Source organism: Rutilus rutilus (genome assembly GCF_951802725.1).
Source record: "Rutilus rutilus genome assembly, chromosome: 7".
Classification (NCBI taxonomy): domain Eukaryota; kingdom Metazoa; phylum Chordata; class Actinopteri; order Cypriniformes; family Leuciscidae; genus Rutilus; species Rutilus rutilus.
Window position 1 is genome coordinate 4,696,728 of NC_140221.1, and position 15,591 is coordinate 4,712,318.

At 38.2% G+C, this 15,591-nt stretch overlaps 1 protein-coding gene across 1 annotated transcript; it reads left to right on the plus strand.

The window, feature by feature from the left end:
• The first annotated feature begins 9,221 nt into the window (after positions 1-9,221).
• Positions 9,222-10,698, plus strand: gsx1 (GS homeobox 1). Its single transcript, XM_084414608.1, has 2 exons — positions 9,222-9,715; positions 9,828-10,698. The coding sequence occupies exons 1-2, from the start codon at positions 9,340-9,342 to the stop codon at positions 10,178-10,180; spliced, it is 729 nt and encodes a 242-aa protein (XP_084270734.1). The 5' UTR covers positions 9,222-9,339; the 3' UTR covers positions 10,181-10,698.
• Positions 10,699-15,591: the final 4,893 nt, after the last annotated feature.

Genomic DNA, 15,591 nt, shown 5'->3' on the forward strand with positions numbered 1-15,591 from the left:
GTAACACTGAGTAACACTGGGTAACGCTGAGTAACACTGGGTAACTGGGTAACACTGAGTAACACTGGGTAACACTGAGTAACGCTGAGTAACACTGAGTAACGCTAAGTAACACTCGGTAACACCGAATAACACTGAGTAACACTGGGTAACTGAGTAACACTGGGTAACTGAGTAACACTGGGTAACACTGAGCAACACTGGGTTTGAGTGTCATTGTGTGTCTGGAGCTGCTGTGCTGTTGGCAACTAACAACCAACTCTTTTTAATTACTATTGTGTACTGTACGTTCATTTTAAAAAAAAATATTGCTTACCCCACCTTTAATATTGTAATGCATTACTTTTAAAAGTAACTTTACCCAACACTGAACACGTGTCAACAGAAACTAAATTAGTTTTATCGAGTAACCTACAAATGTGGTAGCATCAAAATTAACAGTTTTTTTTCCTAGTCATAATAAGAAAAATGTGATTAAATCAACTTGATACATTACATGAACAATATATTTATTAGAAATAGCAGAAACAGCTCTTTAAGTAACAACAGCACATGTTAAAAACAGTAAAAACTATTGTTTTAAACACGGACGTCAGATAGCAGGTGATTCGAATCAAACTCCCTCCCATCCGTCATCCTTTATTCCTATCCTGTACCTCCCTTTTGATCCCTCTCTCTACTCCTCCCACCATCTCTTCCCAAAAGAGGGAAAGAATAAGGGAAGGAAGATGCTGCAGGACAGGCCATTAAAGGAAGATTTAAGGGGGAAAAACAGAGGAGGGGGAATTAAAAAAGGGAAATGATGAGAAAAGTCAAACAGTTTTCTGTATGCTACAACCATCCGAAGAGCTTCTCAGACTGGTTTTGCTTGGCCAGTCACTCTTGAGAGGTGGAAAATGTGGTTTGCATTCCTTGACTTTTGTTGTGCGGGAGTGTTTTGGGCAGTGAAAAAGGAACTGGCTCAAATTGGGAGAACAATAGCGAAACCTCGGATGACAGGACCATCACTGCCGTCCTCAACACTTTGAACAATCTTGTCAATGGGGACACTGAAGAGGTCTGCATTCTCAACATTGTCACATATGTGTACAAACCTCTTGAAAGAACTTTGCTGACCTGCCTATCCGCCTTTATGAGGGTTCAAATGGCAAAACACTTTCTTTGTGTTGGAGAGTTCATTAAATTCATTGGTTTGACCCACCATTTTTTTAAAGACCAAATGTCCACTGAATTGGAAACTAACTTCCATGGATAAAGACAAACCCCTTTTGAAGCATGTGTCAGAGCTTTTAACACAGAATGGGGGGGAAAAGATGACTTCTCAATCCTTGCTGTACCATAACAAATGGATTCACATCAAATGGCAATTCAAATTCACAATGAGATATTAAAATCTTTGACATGATCTGTTAATACAATGGTGGTTTAAAAAGTAATGTTGGCTCCCTAGTTAATTTGATATTAGTTGTATTCTAGCCAGGATATCAGGAAATTGTAAACTTTGGCACTATTAACAAATAGTTAAAAAATTACTAAATATATGGTAACACTTTATTTCTATAGTCTACTTTAGACATTTTATAAGTAACTTTGAAAGTACGTGTCAACTTAGTTTACTAACCTTAACCTTAACAGTCTACTAATACTCTAGTAAAAGTTAGTTGACATGAAGTTGTAAATTAATGAGTTTGGTGACATATTGCAAAGTTATTTATAGTTCGTAGAAGTAAACTATCGAAATAAAGTTTAACAAAAATATTTTATTTAGCTAAATCATGCAACTTACACTGTGAGACAACAAATTAAAGAATAATATTTACACACAACAGTATGTTAGGGCTTGTTCTTCTAAATTTGACTTTGTAGAGACTCAAAATGCATCGATATCCATGTTCTGTGTTTAAAAAATATAATTGTTTGATCAGTATTTTTATGAATTGTGGGAAAGCCCATTAAAATAAATACTTTTCTTTGTAATAAATGTGCAAATAAGCCATTTTAAATACACTGGCCCTAAAAGATATTTGGACACTTAAAACACACGTCAAAATGTCAATATTAAATACTTTTTCAGGGCTAGCTTTAGGTTTCTGTTTGATTTTTGCATGGTTTTAATGTGATTGTCAGTGGATGTATGAAGTCAGTTCTCAAGTTCACACAGGTGTCCAGCTGAGTATGGACTGTGGACATTTCCATTTGACAACCATTTTTACAAATACTTTTTGTCTTCATTTTGACAGTGTAAATATATTTTCATGCCAGAAAAGTGTTTGAGTCATGGTTGGAAATTAACAGGCACATTTTTTTATTATTATTTTATAAAAAAAAAATTAAAACAAAATTGTATATAGCTAAGCTGTCACGTTAGCAAGAGTGCTGTTTTTCCTGAATATCAACATGATTGCAAATGTGATGTTTTTTAGTATATAGTAGTGAAGTGTGCATATTTAGATGCAGCCGTTGACTTTATGAATGGGTCATTGAATCATTCACTCAACCAATTCATTCAAAGCGTATTTTCATTCAGTAACGAAACACCACTATATGTTGCACGGAGACACATCGGTTCTGCTGTTTGGAACTATTTTTTTAGGCAAAAACAGAATCTGAACAGAGCAGTCCAAATTCATAATATTCATAAAACAGTAGGCAAAAAGTACCCGGATGATTGCATATGATGGACACTTTACTATCCTATGAGGGCACAGGAGAGGATTTATGAATGGCAGTGAAGCAACACAACTGACTAGGGCACATGACATGATGAATGCAGCACGCCTGTATTACATTCACAGTACACACATTCATACTATATATAGAACTTAATTTTTGAAACAGCCACGAAGTAAATCCTTATTCGAAACAAGTAACTACTACACAAAGAGAAAGAGATTTAGGATTCGTTCCTGAATGAATCGGTTGTTTTGAATGAATCATATGAATGAATTATTCAATGACTTACTCATTTCTGCCACCTACTGGCGGTTTTAGTTTCATATTTAAAAACAATTCATTTTATCCATCATTTCATATGTCTATATTCAAAATGTAATATTTTTGCTGTGTAAATGTGAGCTGCATTAAACAGCTTATGTAAATACTCAATATCACTTCAGATGCAGCCTCTGCAGGTCAATAATGGATTTTGTTGGTACTGATTTCATTCATTTGGTAACAGCCCTATAGTGTCTTATTATTCTAATTGAATGTATTGTTTAAATTTAAGATATTAGCCTAAAAGATGATTACTTAATGACACTTAATAAGATTAAAATAATCTGTCCTCGCGAAGGTCAAAAATGCCTCATTTTAAGTTTAAGCAATTTAAGTGCAGATCCCTCTTATAAACAAACGTCCCTTGGTTTATATTATTTACTGACATGGATGCATTTTTGTGTCAAAAAAGTATAATATTCATATGAGGTAGATAAAGCTGATCAATCTCTAAATGACGCTGGTTGAATGATAAATGTTGCATTTTGCACTGCATTACCTTGCAATTTGATATTATATAAATTAACATAATTACATTTAATTTGCTTAAAATTAAAGCTTTTATCACCAATGAATTAAAAATAATCATCATTGGGCCATTTTGATATACTTGCAATGAGAAATGCAACCATGAGAAATGTTTTTGAAACACAATAATGTCATGGATGCACAAAGACAAGATTATTATTATGTTAACACGTGCTTTCGTACCATCTGGTGTTTGGTCGTGGACGTATTATAGTTCGATGTGACAATATAACACCGGTCTCTCGGTTAGGTATAATGAACTGCAACAAGGGCTGGTGGCTGAGCAGCAAATGAAAGATACTTTTCAGACCTTTTCAGCAGCCATCCCGTATAAACCTGCAGTCTGTGTCATCGCCCCAGGGCTGGATCTAGGAGGGGGACCACAGACATCACAGCGCCCCGTCCAGCTACGCCAAATCCCAGTGGGACTCTAAATCCTGTTTCACTGTTAGCTCACGACAGATCCCTCCACACAGACAAGTGGGGGCAACAGGACCAGCATGCACTTCAACCTGTCTCTAACCAATACAGTCTCCAACCATGAATAATTCACACCATACGGAAGCCATTGACCCCCAAACCCAATGAACTTAATGCTCACTTAATTTTATTTTATTACTCACAATTGAGAGGGGAGAAAACAAATGGTGTGAGAAAGGAGCCTGGTGAATCTGGCAGCTGCAGGCCTGCAGAACAAAACAACATCCCAGAAGAGCCCCAGGCATGACTTGAGTAGCTAAATGGGGTTTTATTATTGATATTTTCAACTTTTGTCAAGGATGAGGTATGAATTCATGAGGGTAGAGATTATCAATGATACATTTATTTGTTGATTAGCCTACTATTTGAACAATTTAATATTACAGCTATAACTCCTCTTGCTTTATTTAGTTCATGCATTAACTAACAATATGAGCAATACATTTGTTACAGTATTTATTAATCTTTGTTAATGGTAGTTAATAAGAATCCAATTGTTCATTGTTTGTCACTTCACAGTGCATTAACTAATGTTAACAACTACATTTGATTTTAATAGTAAATGTTGAAATTAATATTAAATCACATTAAATGCTGTAGAAGTCATTCTTGTTGTTAACAATGAAACCTTACTTACCAATAAAGTGTTACCAATTTATTCTCTTCTTGATTCAGTGATTCTGGACACAGTTAATGAAGCTTTCTAAAAACTATTTTTAGAAATGTAAAAACTAAGCGCTCAAAGATTACTTTGTTGGCGTACCATATAACAAACTGAATTAATGCGTTGGTCATTTTTTGTGGCTCTATGCAGATGATTATAAATATGGCCAAATAATCCAATAATCCAGGCTATTTAATAACCACGCCTATCATCAGGAATATTGTTGAGATTATTTCACACTATCCAGGATTGATATGATTATATATTTCTATATTTCAAACGCCGCCCTTGAGTCGCGCGTCCCGCTCCGCGGTTGTCCTGCGCTTTAGGAGAGCTCCTCTGGAGGGCAGTGTGCGTCTCCTCCGCGGAGGTCAAACTTATTTGTCGGTCTCCAGTCGAGAGTACAAATGAGGATGAGCTTCCCTGAGCAGAAGCACTCACTCGCTGATAAAGAGATCGCAGGTGCTTCTCCATGGAAACTACAATGACTCAAAATCAAACAAGAGCAACTATTTTAGATTTATAGAGTAGATTACAACGGGGCTAACCTAAAGGCACACCTTTTCACTACTTGTATGATTGCAGAAATATATATATATATTTGTTTTGAATAATCGTTTATTTCGTTTAAAAATCGTATAAATGTAAGAGGTGCGCCTTTTACCCCACAGACACAAATTATTGACACTAATACTTTAGCTAAAATAATATAAGTTAATGCTTGGTCAAATCAACCACTTTAGCAAAGTTTGTACTATTTTCTGTTTATTTTGATAAATAAAAGAATTCATTTTTGTTCAGTTACTATACTGTCAATAAAATGTTCATAAAAAAAACTAAACAGAAACAAACTTATTTAAGTAAAGATTCTGAAAGCATTGAAGGAGATCCCATAATAATTTAATATTTACCTATTAAAGGTATAGGTTACCTAATAATAAAGGTATAATACCTTTACAGTAGTAATAATATATATTTTGTAATGTATATTTCAACAATTATATTTTATTATATGATATGATTAATATCACATTTTTAAAGATGATGGTTTCATTCTAAATATGGTGATTATCTCTAAAGTGGACACCCAACATAATATATGATATGTATCATCTGAATCTAACAATGCATGTCAACAAATGGAAAAGTCAGCCAGCTGTTTACGGTAATTATTGTACCTTTGGGGCGCTTTTTACACCAATACTTTTACATGTTCTTCCGTTATTGAAAAACTTTTGCTTTAATGACCTTGAGCAAAACTGAAAATCATTAACAAGACCTTTGTCTTAAAATATATTCAATAATTTTAGCGATTCTCATTTTCTACTTAAATCTACAGAATTTGAAAAAACATCAAATATTATAGATCAAGTTAGCACAGTGTCAAGGATCAGCCAAATCTTGATGTTTGGGAAAGTGCTGCAAGTTTTGTGCCATCTAGTGGTTAGGAGGAAAATAAAAACCAAAGGCGCCTTTTACCCCGGTGTCCCTTTAGTCCTGTTGTAGGCTACCCTAATTGAAACTTGGTTACGTAGTCGAACTAACTAATCCCCAAGGAGACTCTAATGGCAGTAATCGATGTTATCAAAATAAAGCAAAATGTCTTGATATTAAGTCCGCTTTACATTATAATAACATCATCAAGCCATTTTGGTAATTATTGACTTGGAATAAAACAAGGTCTGGTGGGGCACGGGTATAGAAGCTCACTCTCCAATTAGTTAATGGTGCGCGCCTGGCATGCGGTGTCGAGGAAAATGAAAGGCTCAATCCCCCATCTCACCATCCCTCTTTCACTCCCTATCGGATAACAGGCTCTTGTCCGTGTGACTCTGTACCTGCTGCTTGTTTAAGGGTTTAATTGCTCCTAATTTATCCGGCAAAGACCTACTATTATGGTGCTGCAAAGTTGCAACCAAATTATACCCCTTATGTGAGTCGAGTGGTGATTCCAGTGGAGTGAGGATTGGTGGGAGGGAGCGATAGACGAGGGTCCCTCGTCATTTTCCAGAAAATAAAACAAATGGCTGGGCCTATACAGTCCATTACCATCAGGCTCCGGGCGGTTCTGAACACAAGAGCTTTCTATTAGGCGAGCCGGCTCGGTTCCGGGGATATAGGATACAGTAAGAGGGAAAGAATAATTGTTGCATTTGTCGAGAACCATCAGTGGTACCCGGATTAGCGACGTATGTTTGGGTCATATACGTCTGATACGGTCCAGTAAACGGCACGGTATGCTGTTTTGTTGCCTCCATCATCATCCGTAGTGTGCATTTAGAGATGATCGAAGCTTTCACTGCAAGCCTGGTTTGCAAACCTGCCGATCAGACTTTTTTTTAAAGTATTTTAGAGTTGAAAAAGTAAACCGTATATGTGGTAGCATAAAGGATGTTAGTTAAAGTCCCCATGAAATCAAAATTGAAGTTTTTTGGCTTTTAGTATGAATATGTTAGTAAAGTGTGCTCCAAAGCAATAACAAAATTTGCATTTAGAAGATTTAAGCATTCAAAACTTACAGTCTCTCACTTCCGCCAATATGGATCAATGATTTTGAAGACATCACTTCAGCTTCTCATCAGATTTTCTGTCCAATCAAATGCTCTCTAGAATCTGAAGCATCCTGCACCTACACTATAAATAGATGATGAAGCTGGCTAAAATCGGTCACTTGTTCACACACTATCGTTAGTGTCACTGGAACCGCCACAGAATGCTATATTTTAAAGCAATATGGAGGAGATTAGGAGTGCAAACTATTAGGAGGAAACTGCGGCTTTACAGAGCTCAACGGCTATGGCCGATCTGTGATATGAACGAAACACTAAATGGCTATTTTTTTAATTGGGGGAGGAGCTGTTCGACACTGCCCTGTCTTCCTGTTTTTGTGGAAATGATGTCAACAACACCTTGAAAAATGCAGCTCTTTCCAAGCCACTTCAATGGGCCCTAACTCTCCCTGAAAGAATTAAAGTGACTAAAAATGAAACATGAGGTAAACATAACATCTCTGCTGCCTTGAAAATGTCGTCTCACTGAAATTAAATTGAGCTAGTCTAGTGATGTATCTCTTTCTTTTTTTATCTCTATGTTATGTTATTCAGAGTCTATACCTACATAATGTGTTGTCTTTGGCTCTCCATGCATTTAGTAATGATTTCGAACTTTAAAATATATTCCAATTAGAACGTCGAATCCACGTTTCGATGTTTACTCACACATTAGAATCCCCTTTTCCTTTGAACATCTTGTTTAGCAAACCTAAAGTGAAAGAAACTGTTTTCCTATTACTTAATTCAATCAGGGCGCGGCGGGCAGGGGCTTTCACTCGCCGTGCATTCGGGCCCTCACTGACAGAGTCGGCTTTGTGCCACTTTGTCCGCCGCTGTCACACACTTTAATTCGAGCCTTTCTCTCTCGCATTGAAAACTCTCCACAATGACATTCAATAAGGGCTGGGAGAGTGAAAACCTGGTTATTTTTATATATTCCTTCCCGGACTCTGCGGGGGCCCGCGCGCAGGAATTAATCACTGTTTTTTAACCTCATCGCTTTGAGGTTGTGACGCGACGCGTCTCTCTCTCTCTCTCTCTCTCTCTCTCTCTCTCTCCCTAGAGAGACTGGAATTGATAGCCTACATTTGCCTTAGAACCCAATATTTTAATAGTTCTTGTTGTAAAATATGGTTAAAGTATGTTTTTTAGAAATACTCGAAATTGTTCTGTTCGTTTGTGTGCATCCAAAACAGAGGATGTATCGAATATAATCCAAATAGAACGTTTCACTAAAACAGTATCAATTTACATGTATCAATTTAGTATCTTCGTTAAATAAAAGTATAGGCTACCTGTAAAGGTAAAATAATAAAAACGCGCATAGAGTTCAAGGGGGGAAAAAACTAAGTGAAAAATAACATCCTAAATGAATGTAGCAAACGATCGATGTCTGAATTATAATGTTTGGTTCGTGAAGGAAAAGTCCCGTTTCAAAAACAAAACTTTTATCAGATTTTGACAGCTGTGTTCTATCCACAACTATGAAAATATGATTTCAATATAATAGACAACAAATAATGCAATCTAATTTTTAGAATACCCCTGAAACACTCTCTCAGAGACAGTCCTATAATTGTAGTTCTAATACTTAATGATGGGCTGAGTTGCAGGTGGATCCGGGCCGATGCGCCTCGTGACGCACGTCATTTGCACAGAATGTCTAATGAGTTCACGCTGAACAAATGACGAGCCTCTTTGAATGAAATTAATTAAAAGAGCAATAGTGTCCATGTGATCGCGTGAGAAAGAAAATAAAGTTTAAAACGACACTAAAGAGTAATAGTATAAAACGTGGGTATTTTTTAAAAGGGAGAAGGGGCAGTACCGCCTCTTGCAGTGTGGGTGGGGCTGACAAGAATAGACTACATTATGCAGTTCATTTAGTTAACAAGTGAAATAATAGGGAAGCGTGCAGAGTGAATGCCGAGAGAAAAGGCACAAAACCCTATTGAGAGCTCTCAGCGTAACCGTCACATGGGCGCACTGGCTCTCCAACTATTTAAGCAGGAACACTTTCTCTTCAGCACCATTCAGCCATCCAGCCTTAGGTACGAGACTGACAAAGAGAAACTTTTACAAACTCTCAGATATTAGGTGAAGAGACACAGGGCTGCCAAGATGCCTAGATCTTTTCTTGTGGATTCCTTGATTTTGAGGGAGAACAGCGAAAAAGGAACCGAGAACAGCCCGCCGTTGTTTCCTTACGCGATGCATCCGTCTCATCCACTCCATGGTCTCTCCGCCGGCTCCTGCCACTCTCGAAAAGCGGGTTTGCTGTGCTTTTGCCCGCTGTGCGTCACATCTCAGCTCCACTCGTCTCCTCCAGCGCTACCGCTCATCAAGGCTTCCTTTCCTGCCTTCAGCTCCCAATACTGTCACACCGCGCTCTCCAGACAGCATTCCACATCCAGCGGCGTAAACCTCAGCGGCTCGGGGTTATACCAAGCCACTTATCCGGTTCCAGATCCACGACAGTTCCACTGCATATCCATAGGTAAGTCGGCTGTGCCAGTCATCATAAAAAGTCAACTTTTTGCAACTTCTTTTCTGTTTTAATGTCACCCACATCATCAACTGCAATTTAACTCTTTTTGTCTTTCCAACAGAGAATAACAGCAGTCAACTTCAGAGCAGCAAGCGCATGCGCACTGCGTTCACCAGCACGCAACTCCTGGAGTTGGAAAGGGAGTTCACCTCCAACATGTACCTTTCGAGACTTCGGCGCATAGAGATCGCAACTTACCTCAATCTGTCCGAGAAGCAAGTCAAGATTTGGTTCCAGAACCGCCGCGTCAAGCACAAAAAAGAAGGCAAAAGCGGCTCCCACAGGACTGGCGCGCACAACTGCAAGTGCTCGTCGTCCCTGTCCTCCGCCCGGTGCTCTGAGGAAGAGGATGACCTTCCCATGTCACCCCCGACATCAGAAAAAGAGGACGCAGATCTGTCCGTTAGCCCGTGAACTCTTTGCGCATTGCTCGTAACCACCACCTCAAAAGACTCTGTGCGCCACTGACTCCAGTGGAATCCCGAATGCAGCCAAAAAGCGACGCGCGCGCCGTCACCTGTAAATAGCGAGAGAGAAGAAAAACTTTATATATGTTCGGGGTCTGTGTATCCCTTTAATGTTGTATATTTGTATACATGTTCTATGTTTGTAGTTTTTTTCTGAAAACAACTTAAGACCGTAGTTCCGCATCCAAATACATTTCCTGTCACCAAAAGATTTTAAAATCAGTCCAACACGAACAAAGCTGATTCGACTGACTTTTTAATTTGTATTTGTATTATTTTTTAGAAGATATTCAGAACTGTTGCTTTGTTTGTATGGATGGTGAGTACAGGGTAGCTTTAAGCACATTTTTTGGGGACAGAATGGAAATATGGGATGTATGTATCTGATGTATACGTCACTTCAGTGACGGAATTTGTTGTACTTTTATTGTAATGAGAATATTTATTTATTTAAAAAACCTTAATGCTGAAAATAAAGAATATTTCTTAGTGACACAATTTGTCTCGTATCAGTTGGTTTTACAAGCGTATTATCCAATACAACTCACAAGCTGGGTGAACCTGTCCTATTGAAAGCAACAAAAGCCACACATGATTTTCTCTTTTTTTCTTCTTCCTAATAAGACCGATCCTTCTAGGGTTATAATTTATAAGGCTTGAATTTTCTTATGAATCGTAACAGCTTTTAGTAATATTCATGCGTAAAATCCCTCATTTTAATAATTCAGCGTCAGACAGAAAACTTTCTCTTACGCGTGTGACTTGGAAAAGTGTAAATCCGAAATAGCGGATGAAAACACTGGAAGTACTGCGCATCTTCGTGCAATATTAAATATAATCAGTTTTGCTTCCCCCCAAAAAACTAGCAAATAAAACACGTATACGCAAAAACATATGCTTAATCATGACACTTTATAAATGCGCTGGGACTATGGTGATTATTCAGGGGAAAGTATCCATAAAGCGTGCGCAATAAAGGGTCGTAATGTTCTGCAATTTTAAATTAATGTATTTTATATGTATATTTAGTCTTCGCCAAGGGAAGTAAACCTCAAGGCGTAATTTAATACTCACTAAGGTGACAAAGCGCGCGTGTTGAGCGCAATCCAACAAATAAAACAAAAAACATTTATAATGTCTTTAAAGGGAAGAAATATGAGTGTCTGTAATAGATGCCCGTGTTTAAGTAAAGATAACAACTGATAAAAGATTTAGACCTTTTAAAACACTATCGTTGTGAGAGTTTGGGTGCGCGGAGAGTCTGCGCGCTTATCTAAATCACTGGATCACCGCGCTCCTCTATTTACAACTCAAGTGCATCGGGATCGATCTCCGTCAAGAAGTCCAAAGAGACGCGTATTCATCGGGTTCCCTGTGGCATTCCCTGGGGACGCAGCTGAAAGCGCCTGGTGTCCCCCAGGCGCGGGGCCTCTCCGTTAAACACTGAGCCCTTTAGCGCACGGTTCTTAACAGTCTCGTGAGAGCGGGTTAATAAAACCCAAAGTAGTGTATTAATACACAGACAATAATGCGCAAATGAATAAAATATGCGAGTCAACGAGACAGATTAATCGATGTTTGTATTTAAATTTATTTAAAGGGGTCTAAGCGGACACTTGGTGATGATGATGATGATAAGGGTGATTATTGTGTTTGCTTGTTGCGTTGAATAAAAACGACCATTTCGTTTCAAAACTCATATAGCCTAACTATAATATGAATTGGTTATTTATTCAAAAAAGTAGCTTTCACTTTTTTTGCTCAAGGTCTCAAAAATGAAAGATCATTCGTGTCGACATCAGAAACTAATATCCCTAATAATTTAAGAAAGAATTTGCGTTCAGTGAAAAAAAAAGTTATTTTATTTAGGCCTACGTAAAAAGGCTATTTCCCATGCATTTCTATTTTTCATCTCCTTCACGCGCACCAGAACTGGAGCTCACATTACATTTTTAGCAAAGCACTATACCGCACTCTTGGACGCTGGACTCGATGCGCCCTGCTCCATTATACCATGGCACTTTAAATCTTCATTTAAATAATTGAATTGGTTTTAAATGTTATTTCCTTTGCTGGGAATTTATCATCAGCTATCGGTGTCAACAAAGGGTCTGGTAAGATCGGGCACATTTACTAAATTATTCCAGTCATTGTGTCTTCGGGATCCCGGATTGCTCGTGGAAACTCTCCTTTAATTGTTCACTTAAACATTTTTAACAAAACTCTAATATTTGCATTTGTGAAGATATAGGATTAGGCCATTTTGTTAATTACACCATACAGTCTCATTTTGCACCGTGCGTCCTCTGCAAAGCGCCCTTTATCCGTTCAATAGCCCGGGGCTACGTGCGCCCTGGGGGAGTTTAAAGCCTGCATGCTGCTCAAAATTCTCAATTTATTTATTCTTAATTTTGCGCCGATCAATTCATTGAAGCAAAAAAGGGCTACAGTGTCTTTTTAGGGGAAGAAAGGCGAATTGTTGACGTGACCCTGACAGGGGCTGCTGAGAGGGCTTGCCTGACGCTCGAGGGCCGCTTGAGTCAACAGACCCCCATCTAGCAGACTCGCCCTTGTCTTTCTTCCAACTAATTTTTCATTTACGGCTTTTCTTAGACTTGTCTCTTATCTATCAGATTAAAAGAGCAGCTTGTAACAAATCAGTCTGCCCGATTTACAAGAGCATTAAAAGCGGACAAAAGAGGCAGGCCGTCAGTACCTGAGTCTGGTAGACGGTGAGGCGCTGCAGCTGATTCGATGAGTTGAAAATGCGCACGAAACAAAATACTTGAATCCTGAAAAAGAGCCTTTGTATGTTTCTTTAGAAATCAAGCAATTCTGCATGACAAAGGACAATTAATAAGCCGTCTTTTCACGACCAGCAGCTGGTTTCCCTGTCAAGGAAAGTTGGAAAAAATTCGGACTGAATGCGCGCAAAAGCCCTTTGCGCGCAGACAGCTACCCAAGGTGACCCATTTGGCACAGTTAAAATAAGCAGGCTGAGGCAAAAGCGAGGGAACTGTCAAAAACATTTAAGCTGGAATATCTTGAAATTGCAAATCCCTTTATGTGGAGGGACGCTGCCGATCTGGGTTAGACGTACAATGGAGGTGGTTAAGTTGGAGAGGCTTTGGAAACGGACACGTGGCCTCTCAATGAGAGCTTCTTGGGAATCGCGTGGCTCGCAGCGCGTCTACAAACTTTAAACGAGGTTTAAACTGGATATTTTCTCAGATTCTTAAAGCACAGCATAGCTAGGTGAAGTTAAATATAGTACGACAATAATAATAATAAAAAATAGATATACTATGTTAACGTTAATAAATGCTAATTTAACGAGTAATCCTCAAGTGGCTGTTGCAACTTCCTTTATCTTCGTAGAAAAAATATATACAGCCTAGAATTTTTTTTGTTTTTGTACGAGACTCGAAATCCTATGAAGTGTAGAATTTAAACAGAACTCTTAATTAGAATTTAACATCAGTTATTTAGGTGTGAAATGCTTAAAAATGTTAATACCTGGACATTTTTACGGTTTCTGGATGCGTTTTGTGTGCAGATAAACAGTTAGAAACATTTCGAGGGGGTTTTATCCATAATAGTCCATTTTCAGCAATGAACAGCTTTCTTTTTTTTTCTTCTCCGTGGAAACTCGCAGTGGTGTTTTACTTTTGCACTATGATATCTCTCTGAAATAAGCGATTGAGAACAAATGGGCATAAATTATGCAGCCAGAGAGTGCTATCTTGATCATAATTTTTATTATAAAATGTATTAGGACACATGTTAAATCTGACTTTGTAAAAGCATCTTTGTTTATCATTCTTTTATCCAAGTTTGCGCATGCAGAAACTAAACATCTAATAACACATTCCCAACACAATATGCCATGGTCTCGCAGACAGAGCTGAGCATTTTAAACTTGCAATTAATTCAGTGTTTTTCAGTGAGCGTTTTACTCAGTATCACGCAGTTTGATGTTGTTCATGCAGAACTGAATCACTCCGATGCGAGGGAGAGAGAGAATCTGCACCTGCGATGTCAAGAGGTCGAGAAATAATGAACAGGGCTGACTTAGAACTGCGCTTTCAAGTGTTAACTCTTGTAAACTGATATAAAGAGACAAGACACACAATAATGCTAAGGGAAAAACACTCGCGTATCCGCCTGTATGTTTTCAGCGGCGCCTTCCAAACTTTCACAGCCTTCTAAATTCTCTTTTTGATTGAATTTTGCACAGTTAAACAGTTCCAGCCACCTCCTACCCCCGGTGCCATTGATGTCTTTCTGACCTGATAAAATGCGCTTGGCTGCCGTCAAATGGGCCAGCTTTGCCTGTTCACATTTAAATATGGGAATTAGTCATGAGCCCTGTCACAAGCAGCAGAAATTGCTAAATTGTTGGCCTCTTTTCAGCGACGAGAGCGCTGGGGTCTGCATTCATTAGATTGAATTTAGCGTCGAGGTGAGAGACCTCTGTGGCTGTCTTTTACCGGGATGTCATAACAAGGAATCGTTCTGGAAATGAGGGGGCGTGCACGCGCAAAAGCGAAGAGGAGGAGGGGGTTGAAGCTGCATTATTATTATTATTTATTTATTTTTGTAAAAAATTTAAGCTGCATCATTTCAGTTTGAAGCGGATTCTGTCATTTAGTTAAACAAATCATCTCACAAACACTTCTGAGGGTGGGCACAGTGTATTAGTGAGGCATGGAAACACAATTAATGTTGCTCGTGTCACTTTCAAGAGCTTTTGATAGCCGACCTATAGTTAGGTATCATCCACTAAATCCTAGCAACCACATTTTTAATGACAAAATGTATATTTAGAGTTGCAGAGCGCCACGGTTAGCCACTTCAGAAGATTCTCTCTCTCGATTACGACTCCCTCCCTAGAAAGTTTTTTTTTTTTTTTTTAAACATACATTAATATGGCATATAGGCTATTCTTCAGACTAACCCCTTGTAACCTACGTCATTTTATCTTATCTGGGCTATTTTTTTTACGACAGGAAGTTTCCACAGTGTTATTGTACTACTTTCGAATAACTGTAGCAAGTAACCTTGGCGGAAAATATGATTAGCCTACCGTGACAAAAAAAAAAAAAAAAAAGTCTGTCTTTCTCTCCTGCTGTCCATTCATAAAACCACAGGGTTCTAAACAATTTTAAACCAACTTCACTTGCATGCAGAAATGTAAATTAAGTGTTTCTATATAGACATAAATTTAAAGTTACTTCATAATTAGAGATAATGACTAACTTCTAACATCAATGGTGGAAGGTAAAGCAGGTTTTGAGCCCCATTTATATTTATATTTACATTTATAGCCTAATAAAAAATATAGCCTGTATCTGCCAA